The 20,533-nt window shown below is 51.8% G+C and overlaps 2 protein-coding genes across 2 annotated transcripts in view; both read right to left on the bottom strand.

The window, feature by feature from the left end:
• Positions 1-7,821, bottom strand: part of CATSPER4 (cation channel sperm associated 4) — a 32,415-nt gene extending 24,594 nt beyond the window's left edge. Inside the window, exons 1-2 of the mRNA XM_030539377.1 lie at positions 7,584-7,821; positions 5,161-5,315 (exon numbers count right to left, since the gene is read on the bottom strand). Of these exons, the coding sequence (XP_030395237.1) occupies positions 5,161-5,315; positions 7,584-7,821 (393 nt within the window). The remainder of the gene's footprint in view (positions 1-5,160; positions 5,316-7,583) is intronic.
• A 9,691-nt stretch (positions 7,822-17,512) lies between these two features.
• ID3 (inhibitor of DNA binding 3, HLH protein) lies at positions 17,513-19,450 on the bottom strand. The gene is made up of 3 exons (XM_030539140.1): positions 18,979-19,450; positions 18,723-18,799; positions 17,513-18,058 (listed from the first exon to the last, which is right to left on the bottom strand). Exons 1-2 carry the CDS (start codon positions 19,297-19,299, stop codon positions 18,743-18,745), a joined length of 378 nt encoding a protein of 125 aa, XP_030395000.1. The 5' UTR covers positions 19,300-19,450; the 3' UTR covers positions 17,513-18,058; positions 18,723-18,742.
• Between the last annotated feature and the right edge of the window lie 1,083 nt (positions 19,451-20,533).

Raw genomic sequence — 20,533 nt, forward strand, 5'->3', positions numbered from 1 at the left:
GGGGCGCTGTTCCTACGTGGCTGCACAATGGGGACCTGATCCAGAGTGACACTTTTGGGAGTTCCTGCGAGCCGCTCTCCAGTAACCCCGGGCTCTCTCTCTGAGCTGCATTTTCGGCATGGAGGGCAGAAGGAAAGGGACGTCCGATCACCTGGCGTTTGCGCTGAAAACAACTGGGACCTGTCTGCACTAGCAGCCTGACCACTTTGAACACCAGGTGAAATGGGTGTGCTGCCCACTGCTCAACAATGGGTCATTTCTCTAGTTCCATTCTTAATAGGTGTCTCCAGGCCACTTCTGTGCCTCAGTTTCCCCATGTGTTAAAGGGGGATAACGCCCCCTATCGCAACACGGTCGTTGTGATACTCAATAGTACTTGAAAAGTGCTTTGAGATCCCCCATGAAAGGAGCCCACGAAAGCTTATGCTCAAATAAATGTGTTAGTCTCCAAGGTGCCACAAGGACTCCTGTTCTTTTTGCGGATACGGACTAACACGGCTGCTACTCTGACACCTAGAATTATTACTGAGCTTGGAAATCCAGGCTTGCTGAGACGCAGCGGTTTAGAATTGAGGAGAGCCATCTAGCCTTGGGCCCAGGTGTTTAATCAGAGGGATTGCGTGGAGATAAACAACAGAGCAATTGTGCGCTTTATAAACACCCCTAGCCACTCCCTGCGTATCCTGTGGGGGTGGGAAAGGCTGTCTGCGACACTTCTTTCCTTTGGATAAAACGGGGCATAATGACAATGATTAGCTCCCGGACTGGTACCGCCCCCCCCCAGCCGTGATCTCGTCAGATCTCATACGCTTAAGCAATATTGGTGGGCTGAGTCAGGCTCAGCCGTGAAATAAAACCCAATCGAGTGGCAGACAATGGCTGAGAAGAGGTTACTGGTCACAGAGGATACAGTGAGACAGCAAACCAAGGGCCTGACCGCAGAGGGTCTTTCCAAAACCACAAGGCTCCTTTTGCAAGAGTTGTGGTGATCTCCCCAGAATGGGACCAAATTCCAGTTTGGTTAAGGACAACTTTCCCTCCCGCTGTTTTGTCATTTGGTTACAGCATACCTGTTCACTTCCTATCCTGAACTGTTCTGTTGCGCTGTTAAAGAGCTACCATGCTCCACTCCAGAGTTGGCTGCATTTCAGCCGTAGGTGAAACGGCCTCTCAGCCATATAGAAAAAGATCCCCTATACGAATGCAAGATTGTTAGGGTGACGAAACTGAGACTATTCTGCAAAAGCGACAGTTACCAATATGGCATTTGCTCAGCAACGGCAGGTCCATGATATCACCCCACTGGTGGGGTAGATTGAACTCCAATCCGCGGCAGGAATGTCACCCCTTTTTGGCTCCTAGGCAATCCCAACCAGGGGTGCTGGATCCCTATGGCTCAGTACTTTGGTCAGAAGAGCAAAGCTTTGGAACGGAGCCCACTGCATCCTGTGCAAAAGCACTCTTAAGTGTCCCAGGGCAGACCCCCGCTCTCTTCTTCCTCTGTGTCATCAGGACTCCAGAAAGTTTCCCAGAACAAACGGAAAATCTTTCCAGCCATGTGCAGCTTTGATTTGCGTCTGATGCCTCCTCCTCGGGCTGGGCGATGGGAAAACAAGTCGTTTGGCTCCCCAGTCCCTCATGGCTCCTCTCTGCCACACACGTGCCTTGGGAGAGGGGGGCTTAGCACAACACCAGGGGACCTGGTGTGTAAAAAAATCCTGGACCCTGGTACGGCAGAAACGCTGAGCCACGACCTCCCTTATGCTGGGCCCGCCTGGACAACAATAGCGCTAGTCCGGATTTACACCAGCGTGGGAGCAGAATCAGACCCTGGATTTTATCTGGCCTGGCACTTTGCCTCCCACTGCATTTTCTTAGGGGCTGGGCAAAACCCACTCACCAGCAGGGCTGGGGGGGAGGCAAATGGGGCAATTTGCCCCAGGCCCTGAGCCATGCAGGGCCCCCCACAAGAATATAATATTCTACAGTTCTGCAACTTTTTTTATGGAAGGGGCCCCTGAAATTGTGTTGCCTCAGGCCCCCTGAATCTTCTGGGCGGCCCTGCTCACCAGGCCCATCTGGGCTGGGCTTTTACTCTGAAGCCAGGCTTGGCTCTAGCCGCCCCCCCACCTGTTTTTAACTCCCCTTTGTGTTGCAAGGGAAGGGGGGGGGAGTAATTGCAAAGTTGCTTTAAATTAGCCAACTCCTGACACAGAGAATAACCCTGACCTGGCGGCTGCTGCAGCAGCGGCGGCTGCTCCTGCTGCTGGTGGTGGGTCTTGGCAGGGCCTGGAAACTGATGCAATCAGCTGTGATTAAGAGAGAGGAGCGGCTGGGGATGACAGGGCTCCCCCACCTGTGTTTGCCATTGTGTTCCCGTGAGCGGTTTGCAGGTGTTTGCTGGCGCCGGGCTGTCTGAGCTCCCCGGCCCCGCTCCTTCCCCTGCACCCCGCCCCCTGGCTCGCCTCCAATTCCAAGTCCATCCCGCGCCTCCCTCTCCCATTCACACGTCTGCAGACAAGCCCAGGGCCCGAGAGCACAGGCGGCCTCGGTAACACTTTCCAGCCCTGCTCCAAGCCCCATCAATTACGCGTGAAATGCAATCCGGGGCGAATTCCTGGGTTTTAAGGGGAGGGGGACAAAGGGATTTTTTTTTGTTTTAGGGGGGATCATCTCTGTGTTGCTCTGTTCCAGGGAACTTTCAAACATTCACTAGCTGGAGAGTTTTTCTTTGATCCCGTCAGGCCCCCCACCCAGTGCCCCGAAAGGGACAAGGTTGGGGGGTGCCCTCTTTCTAGGGGGTCTGACATCTCCCCTGTGTGTGGGTCGGGAGACGGGGCATGCAGAAAGTCCGCCTGGCCTTTAAATAGAGTGCTCGATTCCCATATGGGAGGCTTAATCCGCTGCCCCAAGATGTGGGCACCCCTAAACATTTTGAACTCCGGATTCTGATTTTCTGGCTTGGACCCACAAGTGTCTCTTAGGGTTTATTCCTCAACTGGAATGTGATCTTTCAAAATCACCCCTGGTCCCTCTTAGCTGGGCTGTCCTTCCCATGTGAGTCTCAATTCCAGGTTGATTAATAACATCCCCAGGGTATTTTCAATTGAATAAACCCCATCAAGTGAATATTCCTCTTCAGTATCCTGTCCTAAATTGTTGTGTAGCGCTGATAAGCAGCTGCCATGTGCCACCCCAGAGGTGACTGCACTTAATCCCAATGCAATTTGCTCTGTGGGGGCAGGACACGCTTTAGGGATTCCTTAGGGGTGTGCATGAGGGGGCACAAGCAGGGACACGGGCTCCTCCAGGATTTGGTGGGGGCACAGGACTCCAACTCCAGAGCCTCGGCGGGGAGAATGAGCTCCACCAGCTCCAGGACCGTGGGGTGAGAGCGAGCTTGTCCGGCCGTGGGGCTGTGGCAGGGACACAGAATGTGCTCCTCCAAAAGCTATAGGTGCTAGAACTCGGGATGCTGCTGCACCCCCAGACTCCAAGTGGTTTCTATCACATAAGGGTTTATCATTTGGTTAATTGGCTCTCAGCACCCTCACTATACAAACTGTTCCAAAAGCCGTCCAATTTTTATTCTTGGGCATCCTGAATATTTTAGATCCTGTCTGCTCTGCATGGCATAAATAAGGACTCACTTTCCCTAACCCCCCAGCTTTGTGTGCCATCCTGTGCGCTGTTGGTGGCCTAATGTTCTCCACCCCAGAGGTGGCTGCATTTCAGTGGTGCATGTACATCGTTTACAAAGCTCGTTGGGATCCGTCAGGGTGCTACAGACACTGGAAGGGCTGGAAACAGGCAGAAGCCAAGAAACTCACATGTAAAATAATAACCCTACTTCGCACTTCTGCAGCCTGCTCGAGCATTGGGCCTTTCAGATGAGGCCCTCAAAGTGCTTTACAGACCATAAGTCTCACAATGCGCCTGTGAGGTATAGGACTCTTTTTTTATAGCTGGGGAAACCGAGGCACAGACCAGGGGAATGGAGGGCAATGACTTGCCTAAGGTCACACCGTAAGCCAGGCCTAGTCTACAAATCACCTGTCCCTGAGCCATGGAGCTACAGCGACCTAACCCCTCGCATAGACACAACTTCTGTCGTCCAAGCTACTGTCACTCGGGGAACCGGTGTTCCTGCACCGACGGAAAAACCAAGAACAGAACCTCCGAGGGCACCAGAGGAGGGCTGGGTTCCCTCTGGGTGCAGGGGTGGGAGGTGATAAATGCTCTTTGTGCTCAGTGTATCTAGTGCAGAGATGGGCAAACTATGGCCCGCGGGCCACATCCAGCCCGCGGGACCCTCCTGCCCGGGCCCTGAGCTCCTGGTCTGGGAAGCTCGCACCCGGCCCCTCCCCTGCGGTCCCTCCTCCCCTGCAGCCTCAGCTCACTGTGCCGCTGGCACAATGCTCTGGGCAGCGAGGCTGCGAGCTCCTGGGGCAACGCCCGTGGCCTGACCCAGTGTCTGTGCTGCACGGTGGCGTGGCTGGCTCCAACCAGGTGGCTCCCTGTCCTGGTGCTCTGGGCGGCGTGACTGTAGCGCCGCCAGCCACCGGTGCTCCAGGCAGCAGGTAAGGGGGCAGGGAGGGGGCTGGGTGGGGTGTTGGATAAAGGGCAGGGGAGTTTGTGGGGGGCAGGGGTGTGGATAGGGGTCGGGGTGGTCAGAGGGTGGGGAACAGGGGTGTTGAATGGGGCCAGGGGTCCTTGGGGGCAGTCAGGAAGGAGGGGGGGTTGGATGGGGTGGCAGGGGGCAGTCAGGGGATGGGTGGGGTGGATGGGAGTCCGGATTCAGGGGTGGGGGACCATCAGGGAACAGGGCAGGTTGGATGAGGCAGGAGTCCTGGGGGGGGCATCAGGGGGCCAGAAGCAGGGGGCATCAGATAGGGGGCAGCCCAGACCTGGCTGTTTGGGGAGGCATAGCCTCCCCTAACCAGCCCTCCATACAATTTTGGAAACCCGATGTGGCCTTCAGGACAAAAAGTTTGCCCGCCCTGATCAAGTGTCTAACTAACTCCGGCCTGGACAGCCTACACTTAACAATAAGTTGACCTGCAGGGGGGAGGGGTGAAAAATCCACACCCCTGAGCACCATAGCTATTCTGACCTAACCCCAATGTAGACGTGGTGCCAGGTGCATTAGGAACGCCTCACCTGCACCGACAAGTGGAGCGATAATCCCTCGCCGTTCCCCCTGGGTGTGGCGTCCTTCCTGTTCCAAACAGCCAACAAGTTCCACCCCCGACGCAGCTGCAGTTCACTGGCGGATGACCAGATTCCTTCACAGGCATCAGCAACGTTTTTCAGCACTTGGGGGCCAAACAGTAGGAAGCTAAACCCACATTTTGGCCACCTAAGCAGTAGTCTGACCTTCAGCGCCGTTGAGCACCCCCGAGTGCCATGGAAGTCACTCAGGAGCAGCAGGCACTCAGGTCCTTAAATTCAGGGCCCTCGTCTGGGTGCCCGCAATGTCCCTCGCTAGCCACGTGCTTTGGGAATCAGCCGGGGAGCACACACCACCGGCACCGTGGAACAATCTCTGATGCCCCTTTCCCAAACAGCCTCGTGAGGCCAGTTATGAGGCTCTGCCAGCCTGGGACGAGAGGTTATTTACCTGGGAATGTTTGCCAACAGCTAACAATGGACTTCACGTGGCCACGGGGCTTCCTGGTCTGGAGTGAGCGGGGAGGAGTCCATCACTACCACCCCCACAGGGCACTTCTCGGGGCTGAATACCTAGCCCATAGCCCCACTGCCACTGGCTCAGTAGAAATCTGTGGGTGCCAAGCCAGTGGCAGTGGGGCTATGGGCTAGGTATTCAGCTCTGAGAAGTGCCCTGTGGGGGTGGTAGTGATGGACTGCTCCCCGCTCACTCCAGACCAGGGAGCCCCGTGGCCACGTGAGCTCCCACAGGCCTGGCACCATGTGCTGTTTGGGAGGCTGTGGTGGAGGTCCCTCCCTTCCTGTGTCCCAAGGAGCACAGGGGGAGGTGGCCCCTGCCCCACCCATCCTGCCACCTGCGGCAGAACCACACAGTCTGCTACCTATATCCAGGGGCGGCTCCAGGCCCCAGCACGCCAAACGCGTGCTTCGGGTGGCAAGCCACAGGGGGGGCTCTGCTGGAGCCGTGAGGGCGGCAGGCAGGCTGCCTCCGGCAATTTGCCTGCAGAGGGTCCACTGGTCCTGTGGCTTCGGAGGACCTCCCGCAGGCATGGGACCAGTGGACCCTCCGCAGGCAAACTGCTGGAGGCAGCCTGCCTGCCGTGCTTGGGGCGGCAAAATCCTTAGAGCCACCCCTGCCTACATCCAGGGCCTATTGCTGCCTTCACGCCTCAGTGTCGCCATCAGGGCCCTGCCTAGCTGTCAACACGGCCCTGCGTGCCAACCCGCAGTACCTTGTGCTCCACCATGGAAGAGCACGGTGTGGTCCTGCCTGGTTGCTGTCTGCCAGCCCTCGCTTAATGATTTCCAGCTGCCTTCCGATATCGTGTTAAACACCCGCCCCGCTCCCCATTAGCCCTAAGAGCCCCGACCTCTCCTCCTCTCCCAAGCTCCCTCTGGTATATTTCTGCCAGCCTGATTCATGCCTCAGGCATTCAGCAGCTGTCCCTACTGGTGCCTGCTCTCCGCTAACCTGGCCTGGAGGGCTCAGCCGCTAACGCCAGGTTCCTGGTCTGGAAGCACTGGCCGCCCCACCTTTCAGTCCCAGGGAGGGGTGATGTGGCCAAGGAGGCGCAATTGCAGCAGAGGAAACGTAGGGATAAATGGTGGAAGTTCTGCTTCTTTTGTTCTTTGTGCTCACGCCTCTGGGATCTGCTTCTTCTCAGCCCCTGTCCCTGGCTGGAATCTCCTCTCCTCTCTGTTCGGGAGGCAGCTGGGTCACGTCCTGCCTCGCCCCGGCTGAGATAATGCCAGAGGCGGCTGACCGGGGGGGCCTGCAGGCAAGCAGGGAACATCCAGCACTCCGGCCTGCTGTGGCTCTGTCGGGTGTCACACCACCCCTGCCTTGAATTGTGCTGGGAGGTGGCATAACCCCAGCACCTGGAGGCTTGGCAGGATGGAGGAGAAGCAGCTCAATCAGCTAAGAGCTAGGGCTGAACTGTGGCAATCCTGGGGCAGGGCAGGGAATGAGATAAAGTGGGCCTGGGTGGATCCTGCATGAGATGGGGACTCAAGAGACCTGGGGTCAGTGTCTGGCTCCGGCTCCTTGTCTCACATTGGTCAAGATACTTCATCCACCCTGTGCCTCAGGTCCCCAGTCTGGGGTAGCAGCATGCCCCTCCCTCCAAGGGGTGCACTGAGGATCAAACCCTGTGATGAGGGCCTAGCCAATGTCTGCTCTTGCACCATAGATGTCAGGGCAGTTACATCAGCGAAAGGTGCAGCAGGCCTGGACAATATCATGGTGAGGTCTCTCTTGTTGGCTTCCCCTCCTCCGCTCAGCAGGGCTAGAGAGAATCACACTGACCTGCCATTTCTGTCTGACCCTCTAGGGTAATTCACGCCTTGTGCCCCTCGTCCTGGATGCACCTGGAATTTGCCTTTCCAGCCAGGTGGCCAGTGTGCAGCGAGGTCACCCTGGGCACCAGCTTCCAGGAAAGCCAAGCAGCCAGGCCCCTGTGCCTCCAGGAGCATTGTGCCGCTGGACCCCCGCACCTCCAGGAGTGCCATGCCACCGGGCCCCCACACCTCCAGGAAAGCTGAGCCGCCAGGCCCCTGCGCCTCCAGGAAAGCCGAGCCACTGGGCCCCTGCTCCTCCAGGAGTGCGGAGCCGCCGGGCCCCTGCGTTTTTGTTTGTTTGGAGTTTTTTTGCATCACTGATTGCTGGTTTTTTGTTGGCCTTTGCTCAGCCACTGAGAGGCGGCACCGAAAATGTTTTCTGCCCGGGTTGGCAAACTGGCTAGACCCACACCTGGCAGCTGGTTGGAAGGGAGCGTTCCCGCCGGTTGCCATCAATCACCCGCTTAACCCACTGCCATTCCACACACCGTTTACACGGAGGTGTGGGATCGGTTATTGTCCTGAAAAGATGGAGGAAATATGAGCCACAAACATATCACTCCAGCTCCTTCTACTTGGGCCTGTTCATTGCCCCCGCATTGGGCCAGCCTCCTCTTCGGTGGGATGAGAGGATTTCAGAGACACTCCGATACATTCCTCACCCTCATTGGTTTGGGGCTTGTCTGCATGGGTAACTCAATCTAGACTAACTAAAGGTGCAAATTTAAAATGAATTTATTCAACCGAATTTAGCGCCTGTGTGGAATAAAGGGGTGGGGTGGGGGCTCAATTTGGCTTTCCAAAGTAGAGGAATTATTCCAGAACAGAGTGTCCACATGGGGAACTATTCCAGAGTAGCTGCTGTGGAATAGGTTGCTCCGCAATTGCTGTGCCAGTCAGTTTCCACACACAGATCAGCACTTGGAGCTTGTGGGGAGGGGGGGGGAAGTGTCCAGGAGAAGCTGGGTTCCTTTTATTTACGGCAAGAGTGATATGGAAGCCAAGCCCACCTGAACAGGAGTCGAGAGGGAGAAGGGAAGCATTGAGGCATCTTAACACACACTCCTTCACAGCTTTGCCTGTCTCTGGCCAGGCACTGCTCAGAGGAAGCTTGGGCTGCTAGAATTCAGCGGCCATCCACTAGCTAGTGTTGTCAATGGAGACACAGCCAGATCCCAGATCCCTTCCACCCCTAAAACTCCCACTGGCTTTAATATGAGATATGGGTGCACAGGGAATGCAGACCTGACCTTTCATTTAATAGGAACTTCAATTTGCTTCAACTCAGTCTTTTCCACTGCAATCATTCCCTCCCCTCCTATATTCACACCTACCATTCTGAGCCTTTCCCTGAGAAGTACTAAGAACACCACCATGGGCCAACAACACCAGTTCAATCCAATACCAGATACTTAGTTCCTTGGATCTGGCCCCAGCAGTGTCCGAGGGGACTGAGAACGAGGGGGAGAAACCGATTTGGCGGTGATCGTTGTGTTCAGGACATTGTTGTGAATTGCATTCCGGTGCCCCTTAGGAGTCCTGAGAGGGATCAGGCCCCCTTGTGCTGGGCAGGGTACAAGCACACAGTGAGATCCAGCCCCTGCCCAGAAGAGCTCATGGCCTAAATAGGCAAGAGAGAAGAGATGGATTCCCAGTTTTGCAGCTGGAGAACTGAGACTTAGAGATGTTCAGGACCGTGCCCCAGGACCCAGGGAGCGTCTGGGGCAGAGCAGAGAGCTGAGCCCTTACCCATAAGCCTGCTGTTCCTCCAGCCGGAGCAGGAGGCTGCTTCCCAGGCAGTTTGTAAATTAACTCCACCTTCCGTAGCTCCCTCTGCAGGTCCAAAGTACTGGCCACCAGGGAGACAAGAAGCTGCAAAACAAGCCGGGGGGAAGTGAAGCTGGGGCCAAGGTCCTGGGGCCAGGTCTGTTCTGCGGATCCAGACCTGGGATCTGCAGGTCCAACTCTGCTGAACTTGTTGTTCTTTGAAGTGTTTGCTCCCTCTCACAGGGATGTTCAAAAGTGACCAGTGCTTGGCGGGGAGGGCTCGGCGTTCAATCTGAAACACCTCCAAGGAGCCTGATTTTCAGAGGTCAGGGGCTCTGCACCAGCTGAAAAATCAGGCCCCCTTTAAGGTGTCTTGTGTCCGATGCGCAAAACTCAAGGCATCTTCAAATCACTAGTCTGTCCTGAAGAGACGGCTGCTTTCTCCGTTCTGTGCACCGCCCGTTCAGTTAGAACGGTAAAGAATAGTTTGCATCTATCTACATTGGCTATTCAGACGGTCAGCTCTTGGGGACAGGGGCTGCCTCCTGCTCGGTTTGTACACTGCCGAGCACAACGGGGCCCCGATTTTGGTTGGCTCTCAGGCACTTGCAACATGAACAAACATGAACAACAACAACATAGGCCGCAGTTTGGATTCACGTCCTTGTGCGCCCCTCTGAAGAGCAAGATTAAACCCTTCGGTAACTCCTCTGAAGGCAATGGGGTGACATGGGGAATAGACTTGAACAAAGATACCCGGGGGGATAAAGCGGAGAAGGTCTTGGCATTCAGGCCAGATACACAAGACCATGAATTCGCTTGTAGGCACCTTTGTCCGCCAATATGATTGGGCCCTATCACCACGTGGCTCCGATTCCTCCATTCTGACCGGCTCCTGTCGTTCTCCAAATGAAAGAAAAAGTTGCCAGAGAAACCAATTCCAACATCTTTCCCTGCCCCATCCTCCATTCCCTTCCTAGCTCCATCCACCCCCTTTTCAGTGCTTTTAAAAAAAGCAGTTACAGTGATCTTAAGTAACTCTCTATAAAAGGACAACCCTGGTCTCCGTTTTGCTTCACATGCGATAATTCCATAGCAGCCGCGCTAACTATATGGGTCAAAAGATTTTCCACCTGCTAGTGCCACAAACTCAAGGCTAGGATCTGAAATCCATCTGGGTTCTTCCTGTCTCTCACTCGGTCACTGGGGATGAAGACTCTTCAGGGCAGTACTCAGGAGCTGGCTATTCTGATGCGGTAGATTAGACCCCCACCTCGCTCCCCTGTAGCTGTGTTAGGTCTGCAGGAATCACAGGAGCAACCATTGACTCACATCACGGAAGATCAGCGGATACTGAGGAATTACTAGGACCTTTGCCACCCATCTCAAGACACACAGGGCAGACATGCTATGTATAAAGAGGCTTATTTTTCATGACCATAACCTCATTCTAAAGGAGATGGCCAGTAACTTTGATCAGAATGAAGACAAGGGTGTTTTGTGTGTAAACAATACTTTCAATTTCTCCAGTGCCTTCCATGGCCTTCCAGCCATAACATTAACCCCCACTCAGCCCTCTGTGTGGCACAGTCAGTAGGAAGGTTCCTGGTTTACAGATGAGGGGAAACCTGCTGCACAGAAAGGTAATGGCAGAAAATATTCAGCCTGAAGTCAGACACCTGAATCCAGATTCGGCCCCAATATGGGACAACCCTGATTCTTCCCATTGAAGCTAATGAGAGCTACAGGTCTTCAGCCCTTCCAGAAACCTGGCTGTTCCTTAGCCACCAAATTTGACCTATACACCTTGCCCTAAGGTCACACAACAAGTTCAGGGCCGAACTGAGCCTAGGACCCAGGAATCCTGCTATAACCCCAACACTCCCACCACCCGAATAACCTATCATTAACTAAGGGCAGCTCTCATTTAAATACATCCACTGCGACTGACATCATGCACAGCACAGGGAACAGTGCATAACCTCTTCCAGTCCCCCCTCCCTCCCGCCTTCCCCATGTGACTCAGGCCAATAGCAACCCAGGCGTGGGAGGGAAAGCCACAGAGATGCAGAGAAGTGGAGGTGCAGGGCGAGATGTGTGTCAGAGCACGGTGATGCAAGAACATATGTTCTCCCATGGTGCTCCTGGCAGGGAAATCCTGGGAATACTGGGTGATGTACCCCCAAGCATGACCTTGGACCGACTGCAGGATTTGTGCAAAACTCACCAAAATAGTCACTCACTCACTCCTCCTAAAAAAGGCTCGTGATCATTGGAGGTGGCATTCTTCCCTCTGAGAAGGATTGAGTCCCCCAGCACGGAGCTAGGGCTGTGTCCTGTTACAGACAACAAAGGAGCTCACTGCTCAGATGCTTTAGACTGGGCCACTGTTTACTAAAGCTCTCCGGAGACTTTTGTGCTCCGGCCACATTCAAGCATCAAGTGAGGCTACGTCTACACTACAGGATAAATTCGAATTAGCTTAAACCGAATTTTTAAAACAGATATTATAAAGTCGATTGTGCGCGTCCACACTAGGCACATTAATTCGGTGATGTGCGTCCATGGTTCGAGGCTAGCGTCGATTTCTGGAGCAGTGCACTGTGGGTAGCTACTGGAAAATAATGAGGCCAACTACTTTGATTTGCGTCCACACTAAGCCTAATCCGATATAGTAATATCAATTTTAGCATTACTCCTCTCATTTTGTAGGAGTACAGAAATCGATTTAAAGAGCCCTTTAAATCGATATAAAGATCAGTATAGTATGGACGGGTGCAGCGTTAAATCGATTTAACGCTGTTAAAATCGGTTTAACAGCGTAGTGTAGACCAGGCCTGAGTTACATTAGGCCCCACTAAAATTCTGCCCTGGCAGTTTCAATTGGATGTCTCTTCACTTCCTGTCACTGCTTAGAAGTTGCCCCAGCTGCTGCATTCCACCCTGAGGTGGCTGCATTTTGGTAGTGGGTGAAGTGATCTTTACATGCATTTTGAACATTAGGATGTTCCCTTTGGCCAGGTGCCGTGATTGTGTGTTTTAGAGACAGAGGAACAGAGCGCGAACCTCTTCATCCCAGGAGTGAGAAGTCACTCACCGGAGCAGTGCAGGGACTCTGAGACATGGAGAAGGGGATCACCGCCTGGCCCATGCAGATCACATGCTGCACATGTATAGAGCAGCTCATAAGAATAATTTGTTGAGCTGGTAACAGGGACCAGCCCGGTCATGCTCCCAGCGTACGGCTACACTAGAAATGCTACAGCGGCACCGCTGCAGTGTAGACATGGATCACGCTGTCACTGTAGTAAATCCACCTCTCTGAGAGGCAGTAGCTAGGTCAAGGGAAGAATTCTGGGGGTTGGGGCAGCGTACTCCCATTGCACAGGGCATGCAGATTTTCACAGCAAGGCAGTTCATCCAGACTAACATTGTAGCATAAACCAGCCCTGACCGGGGACATCAGGACTGGAGCCTCTGGAGTCGAGCAGAAAGGAAACACACAAGCAGATGCAGAGCTCTGGCTTCTTTGACCGAGCCAGGCCGTACGCAGTCTTAGAACATGTCACTGCACCCATGTTCCTATCTCAAGAGAAGGGATTTTGCTATCGCTGTTAATCCACCTCTCCAAGGGGCACCTGGTAAATCAGGGGTAGGCAACCCATGGTACGTGTGCCAAAGGCGTCACGCGAGCTGATTTTCAGTGGCACTCACACTGCCCGGCTCCTGGCCACCAGTCCGGGAGGCTCTGCATTTTAATTTAATTTTAAATGAAGCCTCTTAAACATTTTAAAAACCTTATTTACTTTACATACAATAGTTTAGTTCTGTATTATAGACTTATAGAAAGAGACCTTCTAAAAACATTAAAATGTATTACCGGCACGTGAAACCTTAAATTAGAGTGAATGAATGAAGACTCGGCCCAGCACTTCTGAAAGGTTGCCGACCCCTGTGGTAGATCAATGGAAGAATTCTTCTGTCCACCTAGCTGCGTCTCCACTGGGGATTAGGTCAACCTAACTACAGCACACAGGGGGTTACATATTTCACAGCCCTGAGTGACATAGCTAGGTCTAATCTTTAATTGTGGACCAAGCCTTACTCTGTCCCTGGTATGACTGCAGGAAATCCATGCTGCCTTCTGGAGCCTCACTCACGCAGGAGCCTGTCAACACTGTTTCTTAGGGCTTGCATTTACACCCACACACCCACACACGCTTTCCTTCACCGGATGCTCCTAGTAGCAACCTCACTCTCTTCTCTAGAAGGTGAGGCAACGACACATGTCAATTTAAACAGCCTCTCCTGGCAAACGGAGCTTGCGTTACCAATCATGAGGCCAAACTTATCCTTGATGACATACTTTTTTTCCTCAGAAGATCGCAATGTGCTTTCCAAAGGGCAGTGTCATTCTACCCATTTTATAGAGGGGCAAACTGAGACAGAAAGGCACCTAGCCATATTAGTGGTAAAGCCAAGGCTAGCACCCAAGTCCAATCCCCTATCCACTGCATCACCCTGACTTTAGTGGAGTTACAGCTGGGATGGGGGAGTCACATTAAGTCCATACATGCACACAGCTGGGGTCGGGTAAGGAAAAGCAAGATCTGCAGTTACATCACCCTAAATGGTTTGGTCTTATCTAAGAGACCAACCACCTCCTATGATTGATTCTACAGCCAATGAGGCAGGCAAGCTGTAATCCTGGACCTGGGTTAATTGGGGCGAGAGGGGTGACTGACACCAGAGCATTCTCAGTAAGTGACCATCGAGGCTGCAGTTGGCTTCCCCATCAGTCCAACACAACTATTATTTATATTACAGCAAGCACCAGCGTCCAGCCAAGAGCCGGGGCTCATGGTGCCAGGTGCTGTACACACAGCAGTAAGGCAGTCCCTGTCCCAGGGAGCTTAGTCTCAATACACAAGGCAGATAAAGGGTGGCAGCAGACACAGAGAGGTGCAGGGACTTGTCCCCCCTCAGGCAGCAGAACTGGAGATACCAGGTCCCAGGCTTGCAATGCCTTAAACCACTAGACCGTGCTGCCAGTTTGCAACCTATAGTGCACTCTGTAAAAGTCTCACTTTTCCCCCAAGCTTTTGGGACCTTTCCCAAGAGGGAAGTGGAGAAGGATCAAGAATTCATTTCACCTACACCACCAAACAATAGAAGTGACCTTTGCTCGGTAGCAGTCCAGGCTGGGTTTCAACCCTTGATTTAAAGGTGAGAGACTGTAGAGACTACAACCACCCCGAGCCATATTGCACATTCCTCGGACCTGTGCCACTTTCTAGCTGCATTCTCAACTCAGAACCTCCACCCCAACCTGAAAGGTCTCCATAGCCACTGCTAATCCCCCTGGACCTACCCTACGAAGCAATGAACTGCACCAAAGCAGAACTCTCCACTCAGGAAGCAGAGGGCAACTAGAGGATTCATTCTACCATGAGCTACTGGCACCAGCGTGAGCTAGGAATACAGGTAGAGGAGATAGCTCTTTGGCTGGTGGATCAGGGACATGGGTGGGAGTGACCTATGCAACCACATAGGCCTCTGGCTAACCCAACTCCAGCCAAGTATGTGGGTTCATACCCACTCAGATAGGCCAGTCACTCACCTTTGAATGACCAGACACAAGACTACAGCACAACTGTTTACACATTCAAGGGACTGCCCAGTTGGCATCTGTTGACGGGGTCCATACCTGAGCTGATTTACAAGGTGGGCTCCAAGTTAGTTCTGCTCAAGGCAAATGAAAAACTGTAGAGCACAGGAGGGCAATTCTGAGGTTTAGGATAATTTTGTAAGGAGGACATGTTGTCCACTGATTAGAGCAGTATATGCAAGACCAGACTGCTGGGTTCTTCTATACAGAGCTATGGAAGGGGGTCTAGGGTTGAGAGCAGGTGAGATTTGAAGCCAGGACTCCTGGGTTCTATTCATAGTGAGAGGGTCTATTAAGTGATTAAGAGCTCATGGCTTCTCTAGCCAGTTCTGTCCCTTGCTCCATGATCTTGAATACATCACTTAACATCCCTATAAACTTACCTATGTTGCAAGGCCAGTAATAATGTAAGATCTTGAGAGAAAAGTGACAGCAGGGACATGAAGTACCTGATTAATTCAGGTAACTCTCACCTCAATTTTGGTTGGAAGCTACCTATGATGGGTCCAGGAACTATTGAGATTTCCAGTATTCCAACCCATAATTAACCTTGGATCTCATGGACCTGGAAAGGTTAGGGCAATGCTACAAGCCTACTGTATCTTCAAGATTAGGAGGACCCAAGCAATCTGCAGGCACTCTACAAACTGGTTAACCCAAGACTTTGCACCAGAGACCAGAAGCACCCTATTTGTATGCAGGATGAGGTATTAGTAACACCTGTGGAGAACACTCCAGCCTGCCTAGAGAAGGATGAGATATAAGGGGTCAAGACAGCACCTATGTACTTCAAAGCACTAGAACTTCCCCCTCTCCTCTTTGGGATGGTACACATGGCAGACCTCATTCGCCCCCACACAAGCAAAAATCACCCACAGCAGCAAAGTTTATTTATGGCATGGTAATTAGACCACCTTGTTAAGCACTGTATTCAAGGGAGGTGTAAAAATACACACCTATTGGATCCAATCAGATTCACCCCAGTGTCAGCACTAGGGAACTTACTTCATTTTGTCTCATGGCAGCTGGGAGATCACAGCACAGCACCCAATCTGTCTAGTACTAGTCAACCAGGGCTGTAACAAATCTACAATCCCTCTTGACCACATTCCATTAATGCAATGGTTCTTGGACGTTTGCACTGGTGACCCCTTTCACATACAAAGTGTCTGCATATGACCCCCCCTTGTAAGTGAAAAGCACAATATATTTAACATTATAAATGCTGGAGGCAAAGCGGGGTTTAGGGTGGAGGCTGACAGCTCATGCCCTACAATGAAATAATCTTGCAACCCCCTGAGGGGTCCTGACCCCCGCATCTGAGAACCTCTGCATTATGGAACTGGCTTCCTATAACCCACAGCTTGTGACAGCAGTCAAGCACTATGCTGCCTGTTGGGATTTTTCAGATTGCTTGGCCTGGCCTTTGTGATCTCCACTGTTGCAGAGTGAAAGGAGGCAGAGAACCTGGAGCATGTTGGAGGAAGCTGGCTGGAACAGGGCAATCTGAATGAGTAAAGTCCAAAACAACTTTAAGAAAAATAAATAAAAAGAGGTGGTGGGGTTTCAACTGATCACACCACCAATCCATCATTTTTTTTACCCAGACATTATTTACCTGCATGCTGTGCAAAAGAACACTAAAGGTTCTGGATTTAGACCAACACCAAGATCCAGAACAGGACTGGCCCATTAGGTCAAACAAAAAATTCCTTTAAAAAGGCTCACCCAGTTATGCTGCTTTTTGCATACCCACACAGCGGACTGTCTATGAACCAATTTTAGGTCCATAAGCCATTTCAAGGCTTTCTGTGACATTGTGGATACCATCAGCTTTTACGCTACTGAGCCCAGAAGAGTGGGAGTGGGGGAAAAAAAATAAAAATCACACCCACAGAAGTAATAACAGCAGTAGGAAATACTCTTGTCCATGGCCACCTTATGCCCCAAATCACCATCCACTCAAACTCCGACCTGGCACTCACACTGATAGGGGTCATGCCCATCTTACCTAACAGTCCTGTTCTGCAAAAGAGGTGAAAGTTAAAATAGTAAGTAACAAGATTGATTCTTATTAGGATACATTATTTGATATCTTAAGCCCTAATAGTACTATTAGCATAAAATCACTACACTGCAAACTCAACTTGATTCAAGTAATATAGTGTCATTCCTCTCAGACAGCGTGAAGTGGATACTCAATACAGCAATGGATCAATTTTATTGCAATTGCTTTTTGTAAAGTTACTTCGCTCCCCAAAGCTAGTTTCAAGTTCCAAGGAAGTAACCCTGAAGTGACTTTCAGAATTTTGGGGCAAGGGAAGGACTATTAAAAAAACCAAACTTAAAATTTTATTATGTAAAATCTTTTAACTTTTATAAAAAGTTTATAAAGCAAGTACAATGCATGATCGCAGAAATTCACCTTCCTGCAAAAAAGGTACAAATGTTATACTCTATTATAGAGTTCAGCAATAAACATGAGGCCACAGCCCCAGAACAGCTCAGTTTTGAAATTCTTGTTGGTATTAACCCCTACCCAGCCCCCTTTAAGGATTTTTTTTTTTTTAAAAACACACTATAATCCAAAATATACATACAACTGCATCTCTGCAAGTCTTTTTAAAAGCATGTTGTGGTCTCCTTTACAGCCAGCCACGTTTTAAAGAGATCTATATAATGACTGGGGAGCCAATCTAGCACACGTGGGATTCTGCGAACATAAAACACTGATCTTACAGTGCAGATGATGCTCAAGGAGTCAGGAGTTCCCAGCATTTCTTGCCCTTGTGCAATGAGGCAGTTAAAATTCAAACAGTCAAGAGTTCAGATCCATTTAGTTGGGGGATGGAGGGGGCCACATCATAGTCTTTCCTGGCCTGTTGAGATTTATTTTCAGGCAAGAGAAGCAGACTGGGGAAGCGGAAACAGTACTGAAAAACCAGCCAAGCATCCAATGCCTTGTGCCACATGCTCCACAGACAATATCTGGAAGATAAAAGGCTGAGGTCCCTTCCATTATTGGATGCATAGGGTTGAAGTCTGATCCTTTCCAAGTCAAAGTCTCTCTTCTCCTCCCTTGGAGAGGACCAAGTGTTGTGATCCCACACCTGCAGTCTGAATGGGGTAGAGGGGAGGGGGGCGGGGGATGAGAGAGAAAGAGACATGTCAGTTATTCAGAGCAGATCAGAGGCAGGTCTGCACTAGACATCCTGGCGCCAGAGAGAGGAAACTTCTATTTACCTCCAGCTGATAAGGAATCAGGAACCAACACTCATGCTGGATGTTTGCTAATTGGCACCAAGAAAAAAAAAGACAAGCCCTTCTGTTTCTAACTCTCTTCAGATGGATCTAAAATTACACAGATTAGAAGGGAGGTGCCTTCCTGCCTGAAAACATCCCCCCCCCCGTTAAAAAAATAAAGCCTCTTGATTCTACTAATTTCACCAGGGCTGTGTAAGCAGCTGCAGAGTTCGCTATAAAAACCTCTGACATTGGACCGAGAATGACTCCATTTGCAGGAGCTGGAAAGAGGCTGCATCGCGGGCACAAGCATGGACAATGGCTACAGCTCTCATTCCGCTACAGTGGCTGTTAAAAACACCCCCCTCAATCAAACGCCAGGGATGCGCAGCGCCCAAGCAGCACGGATCGCACGAAGGGGGCAGTTTAAAAGCCTCCCATCCCCGGTTTAGCTCGGAGCCGCACACGCGAATTCCCGGGGCCAGAGAAGCGGGCTGGGGATGGAAACTGACAAGGAAGCGCGTGGTCCATGTCTTACCTGGTGGGGGGGACGGGACATTAATGGCACAAACGTCTCTCGTCTTTCGAACACAGTTCAGAGGCGAGCTCAGAGGCCTGCAGAAAGAAGGAAAATAAGTAAGTCAAGGGGGGGCTAGTGTGGGGGGCTTTTTTCCCCTGGGGAAAAGCCCCACTGGCCGATCCTTGCCTGCACAGGGCACTACCCGGCTGGGGGAAAGGTGCCCCGATGCAAAGCCGATCCCATGAAGATCCACCAGCCAGGATCCCGTCCTTACCTTCAGGGAGAGGAGAGAGGTCTCGGCGGACGGGTCCTGGCCCTTCGCCTGTTCCTCCAGCACGATCTGCAGGTCGAAGATGTAGTCGATGACGTGCTGCAGGATCTCCACCTGGCTCAGCTTGGTGCCCTGCGGGATGCCCGGCACCAGCTCGCGCAGCTTGGAGTAGCAATCGTTCATGTCGTAGAGCAGGCTCATGGGCTCCTCCAGCGCCGAGCTCTTGCCGGGGCTGCCCCGGGCGATGGCCAGGCTCTGGTCCGACAGGCAGCACACGGCTTCGTAGCAGCTCCTGACGGACCGCACCGGGCTGATAGCTTTCATGGTCCGGGCTGGGCTGGGCTGGGCGCGCTGGGTGGGTGTCTCGGGCTGGCAAATCCCCCCCGCCGCCCCGGCTGGCTGCTTTGCACGTCTCGCTAGCGGTGCTGTCCCAAGCGTGCAACCCCCTATTGCTCCGTGCAACGGGCTGCCGGTGGCTCGCCCCCTCTGGCCTTTTATAAGCCAGGCGCTCCGGCTCCGCCCCGTTCTATGCAAACGAGCCGCGCCGCTGTCCCCGCCCCCTCCCCGTCTCCCTCGCTGGTGACGGTCGGTGGAAATGTTGCACTGAGCGTTTACAAGCGGGTGAAATGGCAAAGCAGGTTTCCATTGGCTTGGGCTGACACCAAAGCGCAGAGGACATGAAAGGAATGAGGAAACTCTGATTACAAACGGGGCGGACCTAGCTCTCACCCCCCCCCCGTTTTTTTTTTAACTCCAGTAAAACGATTTAAAATTCAAAGTATAGTTCTCCTCCCTTGCATCGTTTGTAATCCCGTCCCCTTTAAAGCAAAAAAAAAAAAAAAAAAAAGGGAAAAAAAGCTTTGGCTGGAAAAGACAAACCCCGCTTTCAAAGTGCATGTTTTGCAAAGCCCATTCCCAGGCTGCAGCCCCTAAAACTTCAGAAGCCACAAAAGCCATAAATCCCCTCGCAGCAGAGAATTTTTGTAGGGTTTTTTTTTTTAAGGGGGGATCTTGTAAGAAATTAGTGGCGCCTTGTTCCTCAATTTGCTGCTCATATGACCTCCAGACTTTCTGCCGTCAGGAATTATCTTGTGACCAGAAGAAAAAAAATGTAATTGCGGTAAAGCTGAGGTTATCGTGGAGAAAACAGATTTGGGTCAGCAACTCTGACTGCAGAAACATTTTTTTGGGGGGGGGAGGAATATATAGAAGTATGGGTTTATTTTATTTGAAACAACAGGAACAGGATAAAATTGACATGGTTATATTGGTTTAACTAAAAGGACAAAACTTTATGGGTGGGTCCCACTTTTGGGGTGTAGACAAGACCCAATTCCCTTGGGGCCTTATTCCCACCCACATTTGAGTGTAAATCCAGAGTAACTCCACTGAAGTCAATGTGAGAGTCGAATCAGGCATTAAAAGAGCGTTTTGGTGGAAGGGGGGTGGAGGGGCTGAGGAGAAGGTATCAAAAGTTATCATTATATTTTAACCTGATTTTAAAAATCAATCTCAAATAGGCTATGTGATATAAATTATTGATCCCAAGCCTGGAGAT

The sequence above is a fragment of the Gopherus evgoodei genome, chromosome 20 (genome assembly GCF_007399415.2).
Source record: "Gopherus evgoodei ecotype Sinaloan lineage chromosome 20, rGopEvg1_v1.p, whole genome shotgun sequence".
NCBI lineage: Eukaryota > Metazoa > Chordata > Testudines > Testudinidae > Gopherus > Gopherus evgoodei.